This window comes from Solea solea, chromosome 11, assembly GCF_958295425.1.
Source record: "Solea solea chromosome 11, fSolSol10.1, whole genome shotgun sequence".
Lineage (NCBI taxonomy): Eukaryota > Metazoa > Chordata > Actinopteri > Pleuronectiformes > Soleidae > Solea > Solea solea.
The window spans coordinates 14,164,316-14,191,633 of NC_081144.1; the positions used below are offsets into that span (position 1 = coordinate 14,164,316).

A 27,318-nucleotide genomic window follows, 5' to 3' on the forward strand; every position below is an offset into this window, starting at 1 on the left:
TTATCACATTATCTCTGTTTTAAACTGTATATGATAAAGCCCATTCGCTTCCACTGCCATATTTAAGCCACTGGAACGTTTACTACGTTCCGCTTTGCGGCAAACGTAAGTCTCGCGTTAACTGGTTACAGATGAAGCTAAGGTTTAAACGCGTTGTCCGTCTTTGTAAACCGTTCACTCCCCTGCGCCAACGTTTATTGAGGAAATCAGCATTTTTACCTCGCGCAGACACAGGAGCTGCTGGTCAGTACATCCGAATAATGGATTTCAAACATTTGAACTGACTGATGGAGGCAGCAGTGGAACAGAGGCTGTTGCGAGCCATGATGTGTAATCGCTGAGTTGTCAATATATAATATAGATTATCATCTCATACTAAAAAAAATGCTATAGAGATGCTTTCAAAGACCTTAAGTCGGATCTACAGTTGTGTTGTGTTGTGTAGTGCAGCTTCAAGATGCATTCAAGGAACCTTTTAAATGTCATTACTTCTGCAAAGTACATGCACATGCAGTCCACTAATTAAATGCTTGCTGCTGTCACCTTGTAATTGTAGATACACCACAGATTATGTCTTCATTAGAGTAGAAAGAATTGTTTAATTTGAATTGTTTTAAATCATCAAATGAATAATACAATATGCTCATCCATACAATGGAGAGTGAATGTTTACAAAATGTCATACTGGACAGACTGTCTAATGGCAAGCAGGCACGATATCATTGAGTGATCTGCCCCAGGCAGAGCCATGGAAACTACAACAGGATATAAGGCATTTACATACTGCAAATGTAAACATACTGTAGTTTTAGCACACTTAAACTATAATATTGAGGCTGCCACTGTTTGCTCTCTGTTTCTCTCTGTTTCTCTCTGTCTCTCTGTACTGAAGTATTAGTAACTGTGGAGGATAGCATTATATCTGTCAGTGAACAGCCTGCCAGAAATTATTATTAGAAGAAGTTTGAACTGGGGGAGGATGGGAAGGTGGTGGGACTGGGGAGACGGGAGAGCAGTTGGGTGGAGAAGTTTGGCCTGTGTTGAACAACTTTGAACTGTGATAAAGAACTTTGGGACAAATATTTCTTCTATGTGGAGGACAGCATTACACATCAACAGCGTGTACAGCCTGTTGGGAATCATAAGAAGAAGTAATAATAAAAAGAATAGGGGAAGTGAAATAGAAATAGGAAGTAATGTAAAATTACAGATGTCAACTGCTACACCAGAACAAGCAATGTAAAAATAAGCAGGCACATTCTCTTGCTATTTTCTAGTTTTATTTCATCTTTATTAGATTTCATCTTCTTTCACTGTAAACTAACTGCACACTCTTTACCTTGTGGTTGAATTGTAAACCCAGCTCCAGAATGTGGTATGGAGGCTCCCAATATAACCAAGGTGGTCCTGCTGGCCTGCGGCTCCTTCAACCCCATCACCAACATGCACCTGAGGATGTTTGAACTGGCTCGAGATCATCTGGAAGACACTGGTTGAGTGAAATTGAAATACTCAAGACACATTTTCTTTCTCACTTCTAGAAATATCAGCTCCTGCACATTGTGAGGATTTAATTTGCCCTGATTTTGAGAAATACTTTGATTGCATCTGCATCCATTTCCAAGACAGCTGATATTAATTGAAGTGTGTGGCTCTCAAAGCATAGAAAGGCATCAGTTTGGTAGTTTTTTTTTTACCACAGATGAAATTCACCTATATACCGCTGCAGAAATCACAGAACCTGGGCGAAACCAAAAATGTCACTGTGTATTGCAACATAAAAGCAGTGTCAGGATGAATGTCCTTGAATAAGACACTGAACACCAAAATGCACTCAGTAATTAGGTCAGCACTTTGTGTGCTTTGCTGCTATTGTGTGTGTGTGTGTGTGAAGAAGTAATGAGTATCAACCACTAATTGGTATTTTAAATCTTAGCAATGCATCATATATTGCAAAAAATTTGATCTAAAAAGTTACTGCCAGTAGCAGCGCAGTTACATTGCAACATAAAGTGGATTAAATATTAATTTATTCCCCAGACAACATTGAGTAGAAGTAAAGACAAAATGTAGATAAAGCAGTGTAATGTTTGTCATAGGTGCTTCCTCAAGTGATATGTGTCACCTTTGGTATGTTCCTCATCAAGTATATAAAGACTCTTGTGCATACTGTGTGGGTAAAATTCCTTTTTAATTAGGGCCTGAGCACAGTGTGGTGCAAAGGTCCTGTTGCACCCGCTCTAAATATTCTTTTTCATCTTTTTCTTTTACTTGCTCTTTGTGCGAATTTGTGACGGCCTTGTCATGCACAAAAACTCACCAAACTCGGTGTGCATATCAGAAGCTGCGGAACCTGCAATCTGACTCATGGCGATTTGATTTGATTTTGCAGGGATTATACTTAAACGGATTTTGCCATTTTGTGTTCCCATGGTAGTGACCAAAAGTATGTTTGCAGGAATAGCACACTGCAGGCTTCTGCCTGTGATAAACCTACAAAGCCTGTCATTGTGCAACCTACTGACAACAGGAAGTACGTCTTCAGTAACAATAATTTTTTCATTTATTTGAGGCTGTCAAAGTGAAGTCTCCACTTGCTGTACTCTCACATAAATTATTGGTGGCCTCCCTCTAAAGCCACGCATTGGTCACTCCACACCCCAACATGCACGGTGTGCAAGGGTTTGTTCAGTGCTGCTTGCGGCCCTAGTTTTAACTGAATCTGCTTTGCTTGTTGCTTTGAGTCATGTATTTTATTCACACCCCTTTAATTTGTGTCAAAGGTCAGTACAGGGTGTTGAAAGGCATCATCTCTCCAGTGGGTGATAGCTATCAAAAGAAGGGTTTGGTTGAGGCCTCCCATCGTCTGGAGATGGCCAAACTGGCCACAGAGAACTCGGACTGGATCACTGTAGATTCCTGGGAGATGGAGCAGCCTGAGTGGGTGGAGACAGCGAAAGTTGTCAGGTAAGTTAAGAATAACACTTTGCCTCTCGCTGCTGCTGCAATGCAGGGGTGTTGTCTTTGTTGCTTTTAGTCCAAAGACATCTCCCAATGACTTGAAGGCATTACGTGATCCCTCATTGTCCTTAATCAGAGCTTATTTGCTTGTGGTTCATTGTTTTCCTTACCAGAGATATATAATGATATTTTAACACAATTTACAAGCAGCGCCTCAAACAAAGATTTAGATAATATGATGTGTGTCTTCAGTCCAAATGACACAAGGACAGTATGATGAAGGGTAATTCTTTTGTCAGTAATTTGTGCATACAAAATCCTTGTTGCAACATCCAAAGTCACAAAAAACCCTAAAAAAAATATTCTTTTACAAAAATTTTACATTCTTGCTCTTTGAAACATATTAAATCTTATTCATACATGTAGACATTGGAATTAAGGTTAGCGTTAAGGTTTTTGAGTTAAAGAAAATGTGAGTTTTCCATCACATTGTTGTGGTGTTAATTCACTGTATACAATAAAAGAACTGAGGAGTTTCCTGTTCTTGAAGACATAACTGCATAAGTAACCTAAGACATGATTGTCAGAAGATTGACATGGTTATTATTAATTATTACTACGAATCATGGAATACTGCCCACAACGCTGCTACTAAGTCAAGACATATGGGTTTAATCAAAGTCATAATTCAATATTATTCATGTTAGTTAGTTCATTTGAGATGGTCACTCGACCTGAATATAGCTGTACCAAAAATGTGTTTAAACTCAACTTTTTTCTTAGGGATCATTTCTAACTGAATCGGATCTTTTGATTCCATCTTCATTAGGCATCACTATGAGGAACTGCTTGCCCTGGAGCAGAAGAGCGATGACACAGATACAGTTAAATACGCCAAAAAGAGACGCATAGAGGAGAATTGTTTTCAATCTTCATCTCATCAGAAAATGAGAGGTATGTACAATATAATATATACAAATTAGATATTGCTCTCTCAACCCTCCTTCACACTTCTGCCATTTCCAATTCCTGATTTCAGACCAGCAACAAATCATGTCTCTGTATTCATGGTTTACTGTATTCGGTTGATTAACATGAGACGGTGGTTTAAATGTGTGGATAATTGGGCTGTGTTGTTGTGTGGTGGCTCACACTGAACATCCTGTTCATTACATGCTTTTATAAGTAGTGGCATGAATTATTTTTAACTGTGTGGAATTAATGTACTGCACAGGAACAGAGGTGCATACTGTGCCACGCATTCAGGTTCAGTTCAGTTCAGTCAACAACTCGTATGGAAACGCAATGTTTATAACGGGACGATTATTACCACTGTACTACAACATGTTTTTCAGAGTCTGCAGAGCACAAAACTGTATTTCTAACTGAAGTGGTTTATCAGTACTGCCTACTGACAGAGCACTAGACTCTTTTATAACTTAACGAAAGTAAACACTGAGATTAGACAGGTTTATTCATCTTTAACTCAAATGTGGTTGCATGTTTGCTCTGTGCTTTACGGTAGACACATAAATGGTAACTGATAGTCATGCAGCTAGCACTGTGTAATAGACAGGATAGTATGTAGTGAGAGAGTGAGTCGGTGTGTTTATGATGTTCATGTTGTTGTTTCAGGTGTTAAGTTAAATTAAGTTCCGTAAAGCCTTCACGATTATTATTGGACCTAAATGAAACAGTCCATTACCTTGTGTGAATACAGATTTCTGTGAATTTAAAGAGTGTTTTGGCTAATGGGAGAACACTACTCCAAAAATAAATAGACAGTAGTTTTGTTTTTCAGATATTTGAATGCAGCAATCTTACATATTATATCTTTAAATATTATTTTCCCTGTTATCCAAAACACATACATTAGAGTCAGTCAGAGGCTTCTTCAGTTTCAGAGCTAAAGAAGCCTCTCGGATGACAGGTGAAACGTCTTCAAGAAAAACTTCACATCCAGTTGCTACTGGCTCGTTGTGTTTTGGATAATCATGACCTGGATGAATGAGTGTCTGACATATTTCCCCTGTATTCCCCCCATATTTCCCCTTTGTTTACATATCCTAAAGTGTTTCTTCATGATCTGTTTTCTCTGTGCTCAGACGGCCCACAGCTGATGATGCTGTGTGGAGCTGATGTTCTAGAGACCTTTGGGGTACCCAATCTGTGGAAGCAGGAGGATGTTGTTGAGATTGTTGGCTACCACGGTTTGGTTTGCATCACCCGCAGTGGCAATGACCCCCACAAGTTCATCCACCAGTCAGACGTGCTGTGGAAGTATCGCAAAAACATCCACATTGTCCATGAGTATGTGACCAACGACATCTCTGCCACCCACGTGCGCCGGGCGCTTCGCCGAGGCCGGAGTGTCAGGTACCTGCTGCCAGACGCCGTGGTTCACTACATTCAAGAGAGCGACATTTACAGTGCAGAGAGCGAGCAGAAAAATGCTGATGTGGTTCTAGCTCCTTTTCAGAGATACACAGGAGCTTCCTCAAGCTGAAGATATCACTGCTGAGCTGTCTGCAACAAGACCCATGGGTTAACTGTGATTTAAAAACAAGTCAGCTTATTTATGCCTCCTCAGGTGCCTACTTTACACAGTAGTCTCTTTTAATGGTATGTGTGTGTGTGTGTGTGTGTGTGTTCTTGTATTTGTCACCTTTTTCTGACCTAAACACTGACCTTGTTAGGATAATTAGTCATAGAAACAAACTGAAAAACTGGCTAGTTTCTGGCTAAGATTTGAATTGTGGTTATGTTAGGGTTAGACATGAATTGGCTTAGGTTAGGGACAAGGCTTTGTCTCCTAAATAAGTCAAGTTCTGTCAAGACAATGTTGTTTCTATAACAACCAGGGTTTACCAAAGTGCTTTATAATGTAAAAGGTACAACAGCAAAGTACGAAACAAAAACTTTAAACACAAAAAAATCATGATGTAAGTGAAATGGTAAATCTAGTTATAGCTGATAAAACATTCTTTTCCTGAAGTGAAGGCCAGAAAGAAGAGTCCAATAGTAATTTAATGTGATGGTGTAAATCAAGAAGAATAGCTGTGTAAACCTGAGTGTGTATGTGATTTATAATACATACACATGTTTTATAATATGATATATAATTTGTTTTTCTATCACTGATGCCGATCTTTAAAATTACATCTCTCTTTTATTTGAGGAGGTTGATATTTCAAAATCAATGCGATTAACCAGCCCAACCAATTCATCAGTCAAACTCAAGCCTTCATAGATTTTTCTTAGAGTGACGTGAAGTGATGGTTTTCATATTTGCAATTTTCCATGAATAAACGTGTGTGTGTGGAAAAGTATTCGTCCAAGCAGCAGTTCAACTATCATACGAATCACCTTCACAAGTTTGTGTGAAACAGACTTGGCACTTAAATGTCTAGAGAAGCTTGAAATGTGATCACAAACAAATAAATGTAGCCTTTTTATATGCTTTACCACATGTTTTAGTATACTATTTCTTAAATCATCACGTCAGGTTTCCTACCAACACTGCTGAATATTATAGTTATATAGTTCAGAGCAAAGTTGACAATACACTTTAAAATATGTACTCGCTGCAACAGAAAATGAAAGAGATTTGTTTTCACTTGAAGTAAAATAAACATCTGTCTTTGTCTTTTACTTTGCAAGCTTTTCATTGCTGTTACTGTTTTATTGTCGCACAACTCAGAAACTCCTAAGCTCCCTACTTAAGAAAGTGCCAAATTGACACCTACACTTTTTAATTAAAATGCTGACTGTCATAATTACTTTCAGATAATAATCCCTGACAAGATTAATTGACAAATTGCCAGCCACACTACGAGGGCAGTGTTTGTTGACATGAAAGCATTACTGATTTAATCACATTAGCAATTAATTAGCTTTAATTGTCAAGAGTACTGGAAGCAGATTACATCAAAACCTCACGAATACGCATTTATTAATCAAATGCATTGTAAGTGAGGTTAAGTTTGTGTTTGATTTGAAGTCGTGTTTTGATGTTTCTCTCAGGTGCTGATGAAGGACGCTTTAAACATGTAGAGTCTTGGCTTCAAAACAGCGAGATAAATTTTTGTTTGTAGTGCTGGAGTTGTATATACCTACCACATTGCATGGCTGAGGGACTACCAGTGTCAATATTAGTTTTCACATTGTGTAGGAAGGTGTGCCATGTTCACCTAGACCATGAATAGATCATAACAACCACAGATGATTTTTATATACTTTTAAATTTTTGTCCTGCTTGAACAAAAGTATAAATAAAATTTGGAAACCATTTTCATTTGAACTTCAATATTTGTCATGCTTTTATGTGACTCTTAGATCACAACCAATGCCAGTGGAAAAGCTCTCCCCAAACATGAAGGTCAACTTGCCTGTGTGCATGTGCATTCAATTAATATTTACCATCGAACAAACAATTTCAAGAATATGTTCAATGAACTGCACAGCAGAACCAGTCTGATACGTCTGTGTTAACCTTTACACTGTGGCACTAATGTGAGCTCCTCCCTCATCTCATGACTGTCAATCAGGTTTGACTTACTGAACTTAGTGCCTCCAGGACCCTCACAAAACAGCATTGTCTGTGCATCAAAACTCCTTACTCCACGAGTGTGAGCACCAGATTTTATTCACACACGGACACGCACATCTTAGGGGTGGAAAAAGGAGTCATCAAAATGCCCACTAGTCTCTGTGGCACATGGGACATGGTCAGCAATGTCAACTTTGAGAGCTACATGACTGCACTGGGTAAGTACATGATTTTCTGTGTTAAAAAGACTTTAATTATCAGAATCAGAAATACTTTACTCATACTTTGGGAAATTGGGTTTCAAAGAATAGAAATATTGTGCATACAGACCAAGAGAATTACGATAAATACTAATAAAAAACATTTGCTTTACCAAAATGTATGAAAACTGAACATGTAACAGTTTCAACATGGGGATGTAACATGCTTGCATATATAACATTGTGCAACTTTAAATGTTATTGAAATACATTGCAACTCTTGGAAAAACAGCACAAAAAAAACAAAATATGGGCCTATGTTGTATCTGTGCTTTTTGTGGTATGCATGAGATGCTTTGGGAGAGAAAAAAGGAGTTTTAGCCTTGTTCTCTGCCATTTCAGGCATCAGCCTGTGTGTACGAAAGATCGCTCTGAAGCTGAAGCTGAGGAAGGTAATTGAGCAGCAGGGGGACCAGTACATCCTCAAAACTCTCAGCCACTTCCGTAACTACACCGTCTCATTCAGAGTGGGCGAGGATTTTGAGGAGTTCACCCAGGGACTGGACAACAGACATGTCAAGGTAGGGAGGAAAGTGGATAAAGGGATCATTTACAGTATATGATTGTGAATATTTTGTAGATCATGCAGTGCATTTTGTAAGTCCCTTTGGATAAAAGCATCTGCTAAACATGAAATGTAATTTAAAATTGATTGATGTTATACTTTTGTATCATCTGTGCAGTCACTGGTGTCATGGGAGGGCAATAAACTGGTGTGTGAACAAACTGGAGTGAAGAACAACCGTGGATGGGCTCACTGGGTTGAAGACAACAAACTACATCTGGTAAGAATATGAATAATGTACAGCAAGTCATTTTCCTTTTGCTATTTCATGGCATTGTATTCATTTGATGTTTCTGTGACCTATTTCTTTCAGGAGTTGTACTGTGAAGGGGAAATCTGCCAGCAGGTTTTTAAGAAGAATGGAACCTAGTGAAGAAGACGGGATTTTCCTTTTTTGATAAATGACATTGTGTGTTATATCCATTGTTTCAAAACCTTGACAAATAAATATTTTCTCAGTCATGTAAGGAGAAAATACTGTGTGTCATGTCAGGGTTGGATTGACACCAGTAGATGGCGTCCCTGCATTACTTTTGTCAGATGTTGGCTGTGGCTGGTCCATTGTACTCAGTGAGCACTGAGCATTTGTATTTCTCTTCAGTTGGTTGACAATGATCCATGCTTTTCAGGTGCTGACTTTTTGTTGTGGATATCTCTCTGATACAACCTTGCTTTACAGAGACTTGAGTAATGGTTGAGCTTTTTGTGGTCTAAGAATGTGTTTTCAAATATTGTGTAATAAAGTGGTCTTTGGAAAAAAAAAACCCTGGTCTTATTCGATTAATTTTGTAATTCTCTTTTTAAATAATCGTTTAATTTAATTATTACTTATGTTTTAAATATATACTGTTATGTTGCTCTTCATGTCAACATCCATTCCACTGAACCAGTTAAATCTATTATAGTGAGACTATATATAGAGCCAGACTGACTATTTAGCCTCATAATCAATAATTAGAGTGTTGCTTTGAGACAAAACAGTGCGCATTAAAGGAGGTGAATTATGACGTCGATATGACAATGAGCAACATATTGAAGCCTCACACCTCCCCCATGCGTACTTTAAAGTCACGTGATGTTCCGTTGAACCAAAATGGCCGATGTTGTATTTTAACCTATGAAAGACAGCTACTTTTCTTTTTGTTTCATTCTTGGGAGGAAATCATTAAACGAGAGACTTTTCGGAGGAACCGTGTCTCGCCACTGTCCTTGTACATGAGTTTTAGTTTTTATCTTGAAGACAATCAAGACTGACACATATTCGTTGAACGAGTTAGACTATGCATATTTAGTTCAAATACAGGCTAGCTAGCTGGCTCTGGCTGCCACACAGAACAGCAATTGAAAGTGATATAGCAAGCTAACTGAGCTGCGATGGAGGAACTAAGCGCAGATGAGGTAAGGTGATCATTTAAAAGGCTATGTATTAGAAGCCTTGCTCTGGTTCAATATCATGGTAATTCCGTTAAGGTTTTAACTGTCCTTTGTTGGTATTTCTAAGTCCAATGATGCTACTAGCTGACATGCTATTAAAACTAGCTTAGTCAATTTGAAAAAAAAAAGAAATTCATCTGCGACAAGAACCACATTTATTTCTTCATTTCAGTGAGTTTCATCCAACGCAACCCGTCAGCTGTTCATATACAAGAGACTCTTAATCAAACAAGCTTGACTCGTATGAATGTTAGTGTCACGGTTGTTGTTAATGTATTTTAGCCGGAGAAGCAGCATGCTAACTTGCTAACGTGATACTAGGGGCTTTTCGCAAGCTGACCTGTAAGTAACGTTGTTTTCCTCATTTAAAAATGTGTACCTTGTGAAACGTGCACATGCCGTTTAATCGTTGTCGTCATGCAAATGTTGTGTTCAAGTTATGATACGACAGATTTTGAGTTGAAATGGCAAATCTTGCGGTGCGCTCGCTAGCTGACAGATGGCTAACGTTGTTTTGCTAACAGTCAGAAAATTAGCCCGTGAGACGACTCAGCATAAAAAACACACACCGGGCCACCATTGTGCAATGAACTGTGCGTCCTATTTATGGGATCACTAAGCTGCTCCCCGTGAAACACACACAGTATACATGCATCAGATTTTCTTGTTGTATCCGTTCACCAGTATTTAATTACCCGATCAACCCGTTAACAAATCTGCAGATTGATGTACTTTGATAGCTGTGCTCCTCAGCTGAGGTTGACGATCAGTGTTCACATTTGACTTTGTTCATAATGTAGGTTATACTGTATCTGTTCGATAAGACCGGTCTTTTAATTTTGTCACCATGTCACTCCAAAAGTGATCGATTATATACATTTATTTCGTCTTATATTACAATTTTGTATGTATAATTATAATTGTAAGTTGACTTGCAGGCTGGTATGACAGGGATCTAAGCCCATTCAACTACACACATTGACCATGAAATGAGGGGAGAAAAAAGAAACAAAAGTGACCATTAGCAGCACACTGTTTTGAAATAGCATTTTTAAATTAAAAGTATATTATTATAGTCTGTGTCACATTTTTGTTTTGCCATGTTTATAAATGGTCAACTGTGTTCTAATGGACATCATCACGTCGTCATCACAGTGATGATTGAGTGCTTACCATACATGCTGTCAAATGTGCGTGTCCTTCAAAATAAAATAATAAAAAGCATCCCCTCCACCACCACTTTCCCTTCTACAACCTATACAATTTGGTCCACTGACCCACTATTCATAACAGTATGCTGTTCATTGTGCTTTAAATAATCAACATTCTCTGGTTATATTCATACTAGATTCGCAGAAGGCGACTGGCACGACTGGCAGGTGGACAGACGTCACAGCCCAGCACCCCCCTCAGTACACCCTTAACATCTCCACAGAGAGAGACACCACCTGGACCCCTCCATGGACCCTCAGGTGCTGTACCCCAGCCCCTGCCACCAGCTGCCTCCCAGTCATTGGGGCTCAATGTCCACAGTGGTACTCCTGCCACTTCTCCTATGGGAACCTCTGGTAAGAACTCAATAACTACTTATTTATGGATGTGTTTCAGGATTTGTCTAGTTTGTTGTAACTGTGCTGGTATTACAGGTTATACTTCAGATTTAATCTTGAACTTTGGGTTTGATGTTAACAACAGGTCTGGATTCAGTCACCACAGATGCTGTATTGCCAGCTCTCATGTGATTTATAGCTCTACTTTGTGACTCAAATTGCCCTGCTTTGAAAATGTTTGGAAAAAATGAACACCCTTATTTGTTTGAATCTGACGCACAATACTCGAAAGGGATCATTACACAGCAAAAGTAGTATTTTAGCAACAATTTATGAATTCTTAATAACGTCATTAAAATAGCAGCAGTTTGCTAAGATTTAAAATTTTGTGTTCGTTTTTCACAACTGCAGAAAATGCACGTATGGATGCTATAACAGTTACATTTCAATTTTTTGTTAGTATGCAGAGGTGTGCATAGTATACAACTAAGTCAACACTTGGTAATAACATGATTTTTGATAGATGTTCATTTTTGTGGGCTTATGAAAGTATTGCACACCATGTTGATCTTAGACACCAATGTGAGCTTTTGCTAGCCTGGCACGACAGAGCATCATGGAGTGGATGTCCATTTGATTTATTAACAAATTAAAATAAAGAAAAAAATCTAAAGAGAAATGTAAATTAGGGAGAAAAACAAATTCAAACAACAAACAACTCTTTAGAAATGTAGTCAAAATAATAGGATATGTTTAAATAATCACTACTCTTTGTGTGTCAGAAGTGTTCATATGTGGTGTTTTTTTGTCTTTTGCTGGAGTGGCATATGGTAGTCAGAGCAGTGAGGGTGTCAGCTCCCTCTCCAGCTCACCCTCCAACAGCCTTGAAACACAGTCCCAGAGTTTGTCGCGGTCACAGAGCATGGATATTGACACTGCCTCCTGTGAAAAGAGGTAAGAGTTCAAATGACCCATTTACAACAATAAAAAATGTGACTCTATCCTAAAATGTGTGTTTTGGAGGACTTGTCTTTGTGGGCTTGGAATGTTGCGACAAACTATGTTACCTCCTCGGTGCTTGCTTTGATTATGTCTCCTACAATACTCCTTGTGACACTAATTAACATGTTTCACACCAAATCTGTCTGGATTGTGAAACTGAATATCGCTCGTTTCCCCAAGATACAAGGTTGTAACAGTTCTGTTGCTATTTATCAGCTGCATTGTACTTTTGATTGTTTGTATTGTTCATGAACAAAAAAATACAGTGTTTCATGCCACATAGTATTTCATGCTACATGTTTTACAAGATCTAGTCAATATTATTTATAGGACAAGGCTAATAGCTGCTTTACCTGCACCATCAAGTTTGAATGTTTGGTCCGAGTAATGATGAAGAGATAAAATAATCACTGACCTCTCTTTTATTCTAGCATGTCCCAGGTGGACGTGGACTCAGGGATAGAGAACATGGAGGTGGAGGACAGTGATCGCAGGGAAAAAAGGAACTTGACTGACAAGGTAAACAATAACAGAAAACATTTAGAGAGTTATTTTAGTTTTTAGTGGGCCCTCATCATTTCCAACTGAAGATCAAGTGGGTTTTCGTAAGAGTAAATATGAAAGGACTCTTTCAGTATTTACAGGAATGTAACTGGGGATTTTCCACAGATGCTTTTTGTTTCCATTTACAAATGCATACCTGTCTCTTGATAGACCAGATCACAAGATAATGAGTTGAACAAGTCCTTTGATGTGTGTACTGTAAATGGCTCTAGAGTGTGATCAACATTCACTGTTGTTTCTATATTCCCTTAGGAAACCTCTGCAAACTCGAATGTCTCTGAAGAGCAGGCTTTGCAGCTTATTTGTAAGATCCTCCGCGTATCGTGGAAGGAACAGGATAGAGATGTCATCTTTCTCCCGTCACTTGCTGCAGAGTTTCACCGCAGTCCTAAAGATGGTATGTTTACTCAGCAGTGTCTTATCTCTGTTAGCATATCTAGCTGAATAACAATATCAAGTCCTGTGTGGCAAAGGAAAGCTGTGTTTAAAATTGTCTTGCATTTAGTAACTTGATTATTTTTTGATTTTATTTTTCCCCTCTGTAGCATTTTGTGACTTCAAAGACCTCATCAGCCAGATCTTGATGGAAGTCTTAATGATGTCCACCCAGTCACGTGTCCATAACCCCTTTGCCAGCTTGACTGCCACCTCTCAGCCAATTGCGGCAGCCAAATCCCCAGACCACCGTCTGACGCTGGTGCAGCCCTCCAGTCTAGGTGGCAGTCCCATGGGCCCCAGTGTGGGGTCCTTTGGAGCCAGCTCTCTGTCCAGGCAAGTACCTTGACCTTGAGTATTGTAAGCCCTCAAGTCTCAGAGACTTGTCAAGCCTTTGGTGTGGTTGTCATCTACATGTCCCTGAATGTGTTTTTAAGTTGGAAATTGCCATGTCTATTTTTTCTTCATCTTTCTGCTTTTGTTTTGGTAATTTCTGTTTATGAAGACATTGTATGACATTATGTTTTTCATATTAATCATATCATCAATGTTATCCACAGTCTGTATGGGTGTGGTAGTCCTCATCCAATGGCTTTGGATGCAGCCAGCGGGAATTCCCCATCTCTCCCCACCCCTACTACACCCTCTTTACCCTCTACCCCGCAGTTCATTGTTCCCCCCAGGCCATCCATTACTTCTACTCCGAGACAATCCCTCAACCCTCCATCTGCTCCACTGCCCATCTCCCAACGCTACCGACCCTACTCTGTCTCCTCTTCCTGGGGTGCTCCTTCCCCATCGAGCTTGGGACCCAGAGGAGTTAGTTTCCTTGAACCCTCGCCCAGCCCTGCAGGGCCCTCTGTTCCTCCCAACACTCCAGTTCCTGTCCCTCCACCCAGTCCCCAGAACCTCCCCTTGAGCTCCTCTAGGGCTCATAACCTGGCTTCCTCCACAGCCCTTCCTGTGGTGCCTCCTTCTCCCAGGTCACGCACTCGACATGCAGCCTTTGGGTCCAGGATCCCACCGTCTAGGTATCTCATCATGTGTCATTGCGTGTGGGTTTGTTGAGCCCTTCTAAGCAGATATGCTAAACCACCAGGGAGCTTTCTTACAAATTTTTTTTGATGTGAATTTCTTCTTATATCTTCTTCTCTTCTATTATGGTAATCTTGGCTGGATTTAGATTGCTGTCTATACGTCAAAGAACAGTGTGATATTTTAGCAAGTTGCTTAAGAATCTAACATACTTAACATCCTGTACGGATGTAAGATGCACAGAATCATGTCCTGTCACACCCCTACACTGCCTTAAAGACTGAGTCACTCTCAGACTTTTGGACCCCACTGTATGATTTGTATTTAACATCTAAACCTTTTGAGTTTTTATACAATGGGTAAATTTTTCCTTTTTTAACGTCATGCATTTCTGGGAACTCATTTGAAGCCAATGAGATGGGCTGTAATGCTCTGAACATTGGCGTGCTGAAGACAAATTTTATGAGAGATAGTGACACTCGCTTTAGTCATTAGTAGGAAAAAATATTTTCTCAGTATTTAAAAGCTAGAGTCAAAGAAAAAGGAAAAAGAAATGATTTTCAAGCAAGCATGCAACCCTCCAGCCTCCTTTCTGTATTGCCCCCTTCTACTCTGCCCTCTTTTCTTGTGACTGTGTTACAATTACACATTTGTCCTCCATGATTTTTCACATCCCTTCTGTCTCCTCATGCTTGCGCAACATCCTCCTTTTTTCCACTCTCTTCCCTCACTCCTTCTCTCTTCTCCGTCGTGTTAGCCCTCTGTCGTTCCTGTTCTTTGCCCTATCTGACATGTCTCAGGAAAGCAGTGATGAAGACTCTGAGGAAGAGGAGGAGGATTTTGCTCGGGTACAGTTTGGGTCCAGGTACACTGCTGCACGGTGTGAGTTAATGTGTGTGTGCGCGCTTGCTCAGTGGCGGGCCCACTGCATGTTCCAGCAGACTAACGGTGCGCAAAACACACCAGGTAGCAGTGGCAAAAGATAAACTGATGGAGACGCATCAGTCTTTGAGAGGGCTTTATTTGTGCTTCATAAGTTTCAAAAGTCCTGTTATTTTTGTTCTATGATATGGTGGTATGTACTAAATACAGTATCAACAGATGAAGATTAAAGTTGTTAATGTGTCGTGGTGTAAGCCCAAAGACCAATTTTTTGGCATTTATTGGGAATATTTCCTTTTTAATCGATATAAAAATCTGTAAACTCAAATTTACTAGACGGTGCACAGTCCCAGGGAAATTATCCTCGCACGTAAATGAGCATCTTAACACGTTGGGAATATCTCCAATGGCCTTTTAAATATTTTCTTAAAGAAAGAGTAATGCACATGGAAAAAAATGTTTGTTTATTTTTCATTTCATATTTATCGTTAAATAATAAAATACTTTATTTCTTGTGATACAGACATTTCGATTTTCTTCTTTTTTTTATTAGTGCCACTTGATGATGTTGAAAAAAATGTTGATTTCACTTTTAGCTTTGGAGCAGTTTTAACCAATGTTTTATTTTTTCTGTACTTTGAAGCAGCTTTCATACAGGTTTTGCAGCTACATCTGACCACTAACAGCAATATGTCTCATGTGACCACAATTGCAAATATTACACAACTTGTTTCATTTTCTTTCAAGAGTCCAATGCTGTGTTTTTGAAATGCTTGCACTAATGCTTTTTAGGTTTTCTTTCAGGATCCTTGATCATTGTTTGTGCTTGTTAATCAGATAGACAAGCTAATAATATTTGATGTGTACTGTAAATCTCTTTGTGCTGTTCTGTTTTCTTAAATACACCCTCCTATGTTCATGTTCATGTGTGTTTACCTTTGTAGTCTTGGCGCATGTGGAGCGGGAATGTCCAGCGATTCAGCCAGCGACCGCTTCACGATTGAAACATGCAAAGAGACAGAGATGCTGAACTACCTCATAGAGCGTTTTGACAGTGTTGGCATGGAGGAGAGGAAAGCTCCCAAGGTAGTTTTTTTTTTTAGAAAAGTCGTTCAAACAAGAATATAGACTTATATTTCAGGTTCTTTTTAAAAATAATAATTGAGTTGAAATAGGTTATAACATATCATGAGAACAGAAGAGCAGTGTGTACACCAGAGACTAGCTGCAGGCCTGTCCCAAGGTTTTATTCATCAAAGAACACTCTGATTCTGTAGAGTATTTCTGTGACGATGTCCGCGTACATTTTTTTTTATCACTTATCTAACCGTTTTCTCTCTTTTATGTTTTTCCCCCAGATGTGCAGCCAACCAAATGTCAGCCAGCTTCTCAGTAACATTCGTTCTCAGTGTATTTCTCATGTTGCTCTGGTTCTGCAAGGCACCTTGACCCAGCCTCGGTAAGCAGCAGCACACTGAAATTTCTTATATGTCATTATATTTTTGTACATTCCCCCTTTCCTTTCAGGGTCTCCATAGCAACTACTCTTTCACCTTGCCTCTACACCCATCATGTATTCATTCATTTATTTATTTATTTATGTATTGTCACCACAGTGAAACTCTTTGTTTTCTTTGTGTAGAGGCCCTCACCAACCTTCTCTGCTGGTTCCTTATATGCTGTGTCGGAACCTTCCTTATGGCTTCATTCAGGAGCTGGCACGCATTACTCATCAGGAGGATGAAGTCTTCAGACAGGTGGGGGACATATCCATCCATTTTGATCCATATTTCCTTTTTACAAATTCAGATTCTTAGGATTAGGGGTGGGTCAGAATATTGATTTGGTAATATATTGTCATCCTTCGTGCAATACGATAATCGATAAGCCAGGGATTAAGGCATTCTAAAGTAAACAATCCCTGCCAGTTTCACTCTCCATGCAACATTACTTGATGTCTCCTGGTGGTGGCACAGCTCAAATAAATGAGGGAAACTTGGGTGGAAGTTACCTTAAGTGACACACAACAGGATTATGTTTTGCTTTCATTACGTTGACTTGGCATGTAAACATGACCCTTCAAAATCTTTGTTTTTCAGATCTTCGTTCCTATCCTCCATGGGCTTGCTCTTGCAGTTAAAGAATGTTCTTTTGACACTGACAACTATAAATTCCCCCTCATGGTAAGGAGACATTATCCATGTTAGTTCTTCATTGTAGCACCTAGCAGCAGATGAGAGTTGTAATGTATTTGCAGTTACAGGGAATGTACAGAACAACAGCAATGTGTAAGATTCTGATTCTCTACTCAGGAATTAGATGGTTCCAGGTGTATACTACAAGTACCATATGTGTGCAGACATCCGTATTTACACATAATATGAATTCCCAGCAATAAAATGTGTGACAAACTTGTGTCAAAGCCATGCAAAAATCACGTGTGGTTTTGTGGTCATGCAAACACACCATGATACCTGATCTGCAAACAAAAAGTGACTTTGAAAATAATAAAACTTGTCATTGTGTTTGATTTTTACAGGCATTAGCTGAACTCTGTGAAATCAAGTTTGGAAAGACTCACCCAGTGTGTTGTTTGGTAAGTATAGTGAAGTATTACTAAATCTCATTTGTGACATTAATTAATCCCTCGCTATATCCGCATGTCTCAGGTTATTTAGGTCATGTATTTCACTTTCAATTTCACTTGAGTCTGTTAGAGGAATTGTGTTCACAAGTCTGGCTTTTGTTTTTGGTTTTATTCCTTTTATTCCTCATATCAACACAGTCAAGTGTTATCAGTGCATAAATATGCTGTGCTTATTTTTCCATTACATTGAAACTTCTTCCCGTTTCACAGATTAATGGTAAAACAAAATTCATGATGAATGTAGACCGACCAGGCTATAAACATGAATATCAGATTTACTCAGAGTTAATATTGAACTCACTCTTCACTCTTTTCTAATGGACCAATATATAGAAAAAATAATACAAATACTATTAAATACACATTTAGACATTTAACTCTCCAACTGGGTTAAATTGAAACTGAAATACATTGTTCAGTTCACTGGTTACTGGTACCTCTAGACATAAAAATGTGATCACATGAATCATTTGGAGTCTCTTATTGTTCCTCTGCACAGTCAACATCATTGCCTCTATGGTGTCCCAAACCGGTGAGCCCTGGTTCCGGCAGAGAGGTCCAGAGACTGTCTTATCTGGGAGCCTTCTTCAGCCTCTCGGTTTTTGCTGAGGATGATGTGAGTTGTCTTCTCATTAAAATATCTTAATTGCAACGTGGCTCCACTCTGGTGCCATTGAATGTTGCGCACACACACACACAAATTCCTCCCAAAAGCTAAGAACTAATATTCACAGCAGACAAAAATAAAACGTCAAGATACTTAGTGTTCATTTCTTCCTTTAGACCAAAGTAGGAGACAAGTATTTCTCGGGCCCAGCCATCACCATGGAGAACACACGAGTTGTCAGTCAATCATTGCAACACTACCTGGAGTCAGCAAGAGTGAGTCTCTACCATGATATTTTCAATAGCTGTTGTCTGTCTGTCGGTATACAGTAGAATAATGTGTTAAAGTTGTTTGATCTTTTTTTTTTTTCTCTTTAAAAAAAAAAAAAGGGTGACCTGTTTAAAATTCTCCATAACGTTCTACTGAATGGAGAGACGCGCGAGTTAGCGCTGAACTACATGGCAGCTCTAGTCAACTACAATGTGAAGAAAGCCCAGATGCAGGTGAGTCACAAAAAGTGATTTAAATAAAGGTGGCCTACTTATGTTTGCCATGAGAAAATGGTCTCCCAATATTTCATCAATACCATTTTTCCATTTTATTTTATAACACTGTTTTAAATGAGATGTTAGCATGTTGCTGTTATGATTATTTTAAAAATCGAAACAGATGTGTACAGTTCTCTGCAACAAAAGAAAGCAAGTTAAGGATTTTGAAATTCAATTAATGATATAAAAATATGTACACCCATATAGTGTCGTGGGTTTGTGTCAATGAAAAATGAATGAGGCAAACATAAGTTGCTTGTTTTAATCGTGTTTTATTTATTAATTTTGGGCATTGATTTCAGATTTATTGATCCGTAATAGGCCGTTTCATTTACAGCTGACAGCAGTCCATATACAGTATACACACATGACTCACTTGCATGATATATGTCCGAAGCTATAGCTCAAGGCACACAATAACCCTGATTAATAAGGTTAAATACATAAAAAAGATTTCTGCTTTCTCCCAGACCGATGATAAGCTGGTGTCTACTGACGGCTTCATGCTGAACTTCTTATGGGTGCTGCAACAGCTGAGCATGAAGATCAAACTGGAGACAGTGGACCCTTATTACATTTTCCACCCACGCTGTCGCCTTGCTGTCAGCCAAGAGGAAACACGTCTAAAGGCCACTATGGAGGAGCTGAAGAGCTGGCTGTCTGAACTGCGTAAGATGATTTTAATTAAAAAACACGATTGTGATGAGTTTTTAAATAGTTTGCGCTGTATACAGTTCATGTCACATGTTGTTATTTAGGTCACTTGGAAACATGACATGGTCTGATGCACTAATCAGATCTAGTGTGTTTTTGTATATGGTAGTGATCTGGCAGACTTACTAAGTGTTTGTTGAAATAATGAATTTAATTTGCTCACACAAACAGACGAAGACCCAACAAAGTTCTCAGAACCCAAGTTCCCCACCGAGTGTTTCTTCTTGACACTGCACACACACCACTTGTCCATCCTACCTTGCTGCAGGCGCTATATCCGCAGGTTGCGAGCCATCCGTGAACTTAACAGGTACACGCGCACACACACGCACTCTGCAGGACTCTGCATTGACTTCCATTCATTTGGAAAGCATAAACAAAACATCATCCTCAACCCAATATTGCTGTGTTCACTGTGTTAGGACTGTAGAGGAGCTGAAGAATAGTGAAAGCCAATGGAAAGATTCTTCCCTGGCCAGTCGACATAGAGAGATGCTGAAGCGTTGCAAAACCCAGCTCAAGGTAAGTTCACCAAATTGCTAAAAACCTGCAGTATTCTATTAAGGAGCATATTTTGCAAAGACTTGATCTTCATCATGTGTGACTTTAACCTGTCAGAAACTGGTGCGAGCCAAAGCTTGTGCTGACGTGGGTCTTCTGGACGAGAACCTGCTGCGCAGATGTCTGCAGTTCTACAGCACAGTCATTCAGCTCATTCTCCGCATGGTGGACCCTGCCTATCCCAAGTGAGTGTCCCCACCACAGACTCTGTTTCTCTTGGTTTCTCTGTGATATTGTATTAAATGTAACTGATGTGGTTTTACTCTAGTCCTGGCTGCATACTGATTTGACGATAAAGGTCAATTGAAACACAGCGGTCATGTTTGCTTCTTCTCTTATGCAGCATTACCCTGCCACTGAACCCTGAGATTCCCAAAAGCTTTGCTGCTCTTCCCGAATTCTACATTGAAGATGTGGCCGAGTTTCTGCTTTTTGTCGTGCAGTAAGTTCACTGTTCAATTTCTAGCATTGTGACAAATGCGTTGTGACTTAACAATGGATTATGGATGGTAAAGATTAAATGTTCATAATGATTCATATGTTCAAAAGAAGTCAAATTATGAGCAGAAATGCATGAATAAAAATAAACAAACCAAGCATGTATACAGATGAGATAAAATGCTTATCAGTAAATATGTGATTGTCCTTTTTCATCACAGAAATCAGTGCCCTGCTTACTGAATCTCTTACTCTGCCTTGTCCCAGGTATTCTCCCCAAGTTTTATATGAGCCGTGTGTTCAGGACATCGTCACCTTCTTGGTGGTATTCATCTGCAGCCAGAACTACATCAGGAACCCCTACCTTATCGCTAAGTTAGTGGAGGTGCTGTTTGTCACCAACCCTGCTGTACAGTCTCGTACTCAGCGATTCTCTGAAATGATGGAGAACCACCAGTTGTCCATCAAACAACTAGTCCCTGCCCTCATGAAGTTCTACACTGGTGAATATTTGATATACGTATTATGGCCACGAGCAACTGTGCTATATGAATGTAATCTGCAAGATGGAGTCACAAAATAGTTTTCATACTACGTTTTTCACAACAAAACTGTCTCTGCTCAGATGTTGAACATACCGGAGCCACCAGCGAGTTCTATGATAAGTTCACTATACGTTACCATATCAGCACTATCTTCAAGAGTCTCTGGCAGAACGTTGCCCACCATGGCACCTTCATGGAAGAGTTCAAGTGAGTGTGTTTTTGAGCAGCTATTTCTGTCATGACACACACACTCTGATTCTTGTCCAACTGCTGTATTTTTATTTTGTCCTTTTTGTCCTTTTGTCTTGTTCTTCTTCTTTTAGCTCTGGCAAGCAGTTTGTTCGCTACATCAACATGCTGATCAATGACACCACCTTCTTGTTAGACGAGAGCCTCGAGTCCCTGAAGCGTATTCATGAAGTTCAAGAGGAGATGAAGAATAAGGAGCAGTGGGATCAGCTACCGAGGGTCAGTGCTCAGCCTGAAATGGTCTTATAATTATATAAAAATGTTGGCAATCCCAAAGCTAAACGTATAACAAATAGTTTTTAGTTAAACTTAAGAATTACTATATTATTAACGCTCAGTACCAACTTACACTGGAGCTTTCAGAAAACTCCCCTAATCCCCCAGTGAGTTCCACAGTCTTAATTGCAACCTTTCCTAGACATAAATGTGACCACTATTTAGAAATTGGAAATCTGCACTTCCAAGTTGTACTTGCATTATCACAGTTATGATAGCTGATGTGACCTGGATGCAGCATTAACCTGCTAAGGGAAGTTATAAGTTTTTTTAAGAAGTAAAGGCAACATTTACAGGAGATAATTTAAATTGGTGTGCATTGTCACCGTAACTCATGTCATTATATTTACATTAGAATCTAATTGTGGACAACTGTTGAAAGAAAAGTGTTGTAAAAGTGTTTTCCTGCAAACATCCAGGACCAGCAGCAGAGCCGTCAATCCCAGCTGACTCAGGATGAGCGGGTGTCTCGCTCCTATTTGGCCCTGGCCACGGAGACAGTGGACATGTTCCACATCCTCACCAAGCAGGTCCAGAAGCCTTTCCTCAGGCCTGTGAGTGTCGCTGTCCCAACTGGACAGTTTGTAAAATGATCACAATTGCATTCCGTGTACTCAATTTTGTATTGACAGTCATAAAATAACTGTAGGCAACATGATCAGCCGGTACTGGCTATGTTGACAAAGATGATCTATCCTAAACATCACCTCGGTCTTGTTTACACAGGAGCTGGGGCCTCGTTTAGCTGCCATGCTGAACTTTAACCTTCAGCAGCTCTGTGGGCCTAAGTGTCGGGATCTGAAGGTGGAGAACCCAGAAAAGTACGGCTTTGAGCCCAAGAAACTCTTAGACCAGCTGACGGACATCTACCTGCAGCTGGACTGTGCCCGCTTTGCTAAAGCAATTGCAGACGACCAGGTTGGCAATGATGGATTGCATTCAAACACAAATACAGTATGAAATAAAAACAAAGGAGGAGGTTATTTTAATAAATCCTTTTTTAAAAGTCATGGCTGTAATACTTGTACGACGCTTACCTAGATTATGAAATTAGGAAGCAGGTGGGGATCTGCAAATGTGGTTTTGTACTTAAAAGACCATACCACGGCAAAACAAACCACCATACATTTAATCAAGAAAGCAGGAAATAATTGCTCTTTTTTTCCATTGCTGGGAAAGGATACGCTGATTTGATGGTGCAAGCATTACAAGCGTGTGAACAGCAAGGAACAGTGAAAAGAGATGTTTGCTGTGGAGTTAGTTATGTAGCAACACGGTTGTGCAGCTTTTCATGTAACAGCTCAGTGTGGCTTCTCCTTGTTCCTTTTAAACTGCACTGTAGAAAAAGTGCTTTAATTCACTGACATTTTGTAGGTGCATTTTTAATGTATGATAATAGCAAGTGAAATACAAAGTAACATACGCTGATGAATACTCTCACCATTTCAAAGACACTGGTCTCTTGTTTCTCCCCACTTAACCTTGTCCCCTTTTGTTTCGGTTCAGCGGTCATACAGCCGTGAACTCTTTGAGGAGGTGATCTCAAAGATGAGGAAGGCTGGCATTAAATCCTCCATTGCTATTGAAAAATTCAAGCTGCTATCCGACAAGGTGGAGGAAATAGTTGCCAGGAACTCCCAGTCTGAAATGGACTACAGTGATGCACCCGACGAGTTCAAAGGTGAGTTCACCCCAAAGGGTTTTAAACGTCATACTTGCATATTATATCTAGTGAATCTTCTCTCAAGCTGTGCTCACATCCCAGTTTTCCATGCACTTAACTATCAATCTCGTGTCATTTGAGGGGCCATACTCCTTTGTTTAAGTGTCGTACACCATTTTTAAATTCACTGGCCACATCTATTAAGTAACTGAAACTTTCGGCCCTCATAGGTTTAGTTATTTGGTGAGAAATCCAGAGTGACCTTGGGTCAGTCAGTGCAGATGGACAGGATCTTCAAGTTTATGTTGCTGTTAAATTCCCGAAATTTGCAGGGGATTTGATAGCTCATAGAGGTCATAAAGACAGCTTAGAGCAGGGCTATCATATAACCACAGACTTTAATATAATCTAGTAAGAGAACATGGCCCACATACCTCCTTTGATTCCCTGATATATCCAGCCAACTCACTACAGTTAACAAGAGTGTGCCATACAAGAGGCTTGTGTATCAACTTTCTATGTGGTTAAAAATTTCCCCATGCCAGGTTTTATTTTTGTACCGCACAAGGCTGTAACACAACTGTAACAGCCCTATGACATTTCAATAAAGGGCACACTTTATTACCAAACTTTTATGGGATGTTTCCTTAACTGGTGTTTTGACAGGTCCTCTGATGTTGCTGCCATAAACTTTGTTTTTTTTTTAGCACTTGTCACTGTCTTACGGTCATACATTTGAATGCCTTCAAAAATGATGCTCTTATGTTGCCAGTTGAATACCTCCTGTTCAGATCTATTACCTTTGAGTACTAATGTTTCTCCGAATTAAGTTTTTTTTTTTTTCCTTTAAGAAGAAGAAGAAATCTAATTTGAACATAATGGGTGATCACTGTGAGACGGTAATCTGTTTCTGTGCAGCACAAAAGGATAAGACCAGGATATTCGGTTGAAGGTTGTTTGTTTTTTAATGTTTTTATTTTCATCCCCTTTAAAATATCCATGTGGCTTTGTATTAACAGACCCACTGATGGACACACTGATGACAGACCCTGTGATATTACCTTCGGGGAAAGTCATGGACCGATCCATCATCTTACGCCACCTGCTCAACTCCCCAACTGATCCTTTCAACAGACAGCCTCTCACAGAGAGTATGCTCGAGTCAGGTAACTACCATGATGCCTTTTTTTTTTTTTTTTACCACTAATTACGTTATAACCTGTTTTCTTGAATCAGTTGAGCTTGTGAATGTCACTCACTCTGTGGTTCACTCTACAGTCCCTGAGCTGAAGGAGAGGATCCATACCTGGATGAGAGAGAAGCAGGGTGGACGACCTATGTAAGGACCATGAGGCACCAAAATCTGGCCTGTTAATCGTCATCATCAAGGGATCTGTCCAAATCGCCTCAATTCACTGTCGCTATGACAACAAAAACGTGAATGGAAAAAAGATTTGATAACATTTTTTTTTCTTTTCTTTTTTTTGCATTTACCCTTTTTGTCTCAAACCATGGTTCTAAAAACAAAACATAATAAAGTTAAGACTTTTAAGTTTTTTTCTCATGAGTTTGTGTGTATATATATTAAATATATACATATATTTAACAAGAGTTGTTAGTTTATGCATTATAATGCTGCAAGAATAGGTTTCCACCAAACAGGTTTCCTGTGGAAGTGCATTCATTCACTTCACTCATCATTTTCTTTGACTGCTCTCATTTAATTCTGTAATACCGTGTATGTTGGTGTCATTAAAGTCTTTGAATTATTTAGTGCAGGTGGAAGGCAATACACTTGGTAGAGTTTGGGTCACTTCCGGTAAAAAAACAAAACAAAAAAAACAAACTGTTGACTCCCGCTGAGTTTTGATTAAGAAGACTGTAACGACGAAGAACTTGAGTCCACATAATGTATGCTGGTGCCCCCGGGGCGAACTTATGCACGGTTTGTGCTTTTAGATGAAGCTCATATCTGGCAGTATTCATTAAAGGATGTAGCTAAACGTAAAGTAATCCTAAATGTTAGCTTCCTTTTGAGTACAGTTTGAAGATGAGCAGCAGTTTACTAAAATACAGTATGTTGAGTTATTCCTTTTTAGTCACAGTTCGCCCTGCTGACTTCAGTAGAGTGAGTTTACTTCTTGTGTGTGCATGGCCTCAAGTCCAGAAGCTCAGAAAAGCCTTGTGAACAAGAAAACCCTCTTAGGTGACATGGAAGGATTGTGAGAGAATGTAGCATGACCACCAGGAACACCATCATAGGAGCACACCATTAAAAGTTTGTTCTTCAGTGCCACTGACGTCCTCACCTCAAGATGGTTTCTTTATAATGGCACTGTACCTAACTTGAACTTGCTGACCTTAACTGTACAGGAAACGATTTCCTTAAACTACATACCTGTTTTGGAAGCTAGGATTTTGAACAGAAATAAAAGATGATGCACAGTATTTCACAACTCTCCACTATTTTTTCCCCCTCCTTTTGTGGCTAATTTTCTTCATGTGTGAGTTTAAGGATCTAAAAAAAGACTTGTATATAAAGTTGAAAGCTTATCCTTCAGACATTTATGTAAAACAACAAAGGTACACACAAAGAAATCTAGGTGACTACATGAGATTACACAACAAAATAATCGTTCCAAAAAGTTAAAAAGCATAAAGTCCCTATCCTGACACTCCTGAATTCAATAGTCATTTGTTTTTTGTGAGGTGTTTTCCCAAAACGCATAAGCAGAACTACTTTGAGATCAAAGTGCAAAATAGTATTTGACATTCACTCAAGGGAAGTGATCAGATGCTCCAATGAAAATAGCCATGAGCTCAACCAGCACAAGAAGGTGTTTTACTGCATTTTCTGTCCCTGCTTTTTAAGCTTTATGCTTGATCTTCAAAAATATACCAAGAACAATGAAATTAAAAGATGCAGTGCTGATTTTTTGATTCTGATTCTGAAAGCAATTCTTAAGTACAAAACAATATTTAGTGCTGTGCTATGTTAATGTTTTTTGTAGGTAGACTAAACTCCATGGGTATTAAACTTTAAAACAGTGGCCCAGTGTTATTTAGACTTTCTGAAGCATCACATATTGTTAAATTAATTAAGTGTTGTCCCTGAAAGCCCCCTCAGTCATTTTAAATTACAATTCGATAGAAGTATGGCAATATTTTTCCTTATACTTATTTTTAATGCTGTATAAAGTAAGTCTTGGTAATAACTTTATACCAACGTATAAAAAATTTTCCAACCCTGTTTCATGGTTATTACATTAAAACAAGGCTTTCCAACAACATTACAACTAAAGACATACTATAAAAGAGTATGCCAACCCTGTTTCATGGTTATTACATTAAAACAAGGCTTTCCAACAACATTACAACTAAAGACATACTATAAAAGAGTATGGATTAACAGTAATGATAATTTTGCGCATTAATGAGATTAGAAATTAGATGACACAACCATAATATTGCCTTGCTCTTATTCCTGTAGTGTTTTCATGAAAGGCACATAATCGTTCATGTATTTACTTTTGTTTGTCGTGACAAAGTCTCGCTAGACGGCGCTCTTTGCGGTGACCCTGCATGTTGCGGTGACAGCGGTGCGGGGCAGAGCTGCTGGGTGGGAAGAAGAAATCCTGCAGTGTGGCGTCACGAGCGTGAAAAAAGAGCGAGTGGGAGCGAGAAAGTGAGTCCCCGCCCATTTTCTGCCCACCGTCCTATTTCGAGGATTACCATTGGCTGTCCGGCGCTTACGTCACTGATGTCTCGTCACTCGTTGGTCTGTCCGGCTGTCAGTCAGCGTCGGCCGAGAGCGAGTTGACGTAATCTGTTGG

The 27,318-nt window shown here is 39.4% G+C and overlaps 2 protein-coding genes across 7 annotated transcripts; both read left to right on the forward strand.

Moving 5' to 3' along the window:
• The first annotated feature begins 111 nt into the window (after positions 1 to 111).
• nmnat1 (nicotinamide nucleotide adenylyltransferase 1) lies at positions 112 to 9,092 on the forward strand. The gene is made up of 10 exons (XM_058642209.1): positions 112 to 243; positions 1,364 to 1,492; positions 2,784 to 2,967; positions 3,791 to 3,915; positions 5,067 to 5,462; positions 5,552 to 5,567; positions 7,529 to 7,728; positions 8,113 to 8,291; positions 8,454 to 8,555; positions 8,649 to 9,092. The coding sequence occupies exons 1-10, from the start codon at positions 132 to 134 to the stop codon at positions 8,703 to 8,705; spliced, it is 1,500 nt and encodes a 499-aa protein (XP_058498192.1). The 5' UTR covers positions 112 to 131; the 3' UTR covers positions 8,706 to 9,092.
• Positions 9,093 to 9,412: 320 nt separating this feature from the next.
• On the forward strand, positions 9,413 to 25,933 carry ube4b (ubiquitination factor E4B, UFD2 homolog (S. cerevisiae)). 6 transcript variants are annotated; one of them, XM_058642874.1, is made up of 29 exons: positions 9,413 to 9,733; positions 11,118 to 11,337; positions 12,141 to 12,273; positions 12,753 to 12,840; positions 13,138 to 13,282; positions 13,431 to 13,656; positions 13,881 to 14,351; positions 15,113 to 15,220; positions 16,182 to 16,323; positions 16,596 to 16,696; positions 16,880 to 16,994; positions 17,337 to 17,420; positions 17,777 to 17,833; positions 18,384 to 18,500; positions 18,668 to 18,766; positions 18,881 to 18,994; positions 19,510 to 19,708; positions 19,925 to 20,063; positions 20,176 to 20,275; positions 20,372 to 20,499; positions 20,658 to 20,756; positions 21,020 to 21,255; positions 21,378 to 21,504; positions 21,621 to 21,765; positions 22,242 to 22,376; positions 22,549 to 22,740; positions 23,329 to 23,503; positions 24,505 to 24,651; positions 24,764 to 25,933. In XM_058642874.1, the coding sequence occupies exons 1-29, from the start codon at positions 9,710 to 9,712 to the stop codon at positions 24,826 to 24,828; spliced, it is 4,131 nt and encodes a 1,376-aa protein (XP_058498857.1). In that variant the 5' UTR covers positions 9,413 to 9,709; the 3' UTR covers positions 24,829 to 25,933. The 6 variants fall into 6 exon arrangements, with proteins under 6 accessions (XP_058498857.1, XP_058498862.1, XP_058498856.1 ...); XM_058642879.1 differs by having other exon boundaries at positions 13,881 to 14,345; positions 15,008 to 15,220; XM_058642873.1 differs by having other exon boundaries at positions 11,118 to 11,334; positions 12,135 to 12,273.
• The last annotated feature ends 1,385 nt before the right edge of the window (positions 25,934 to 27,318 follow it).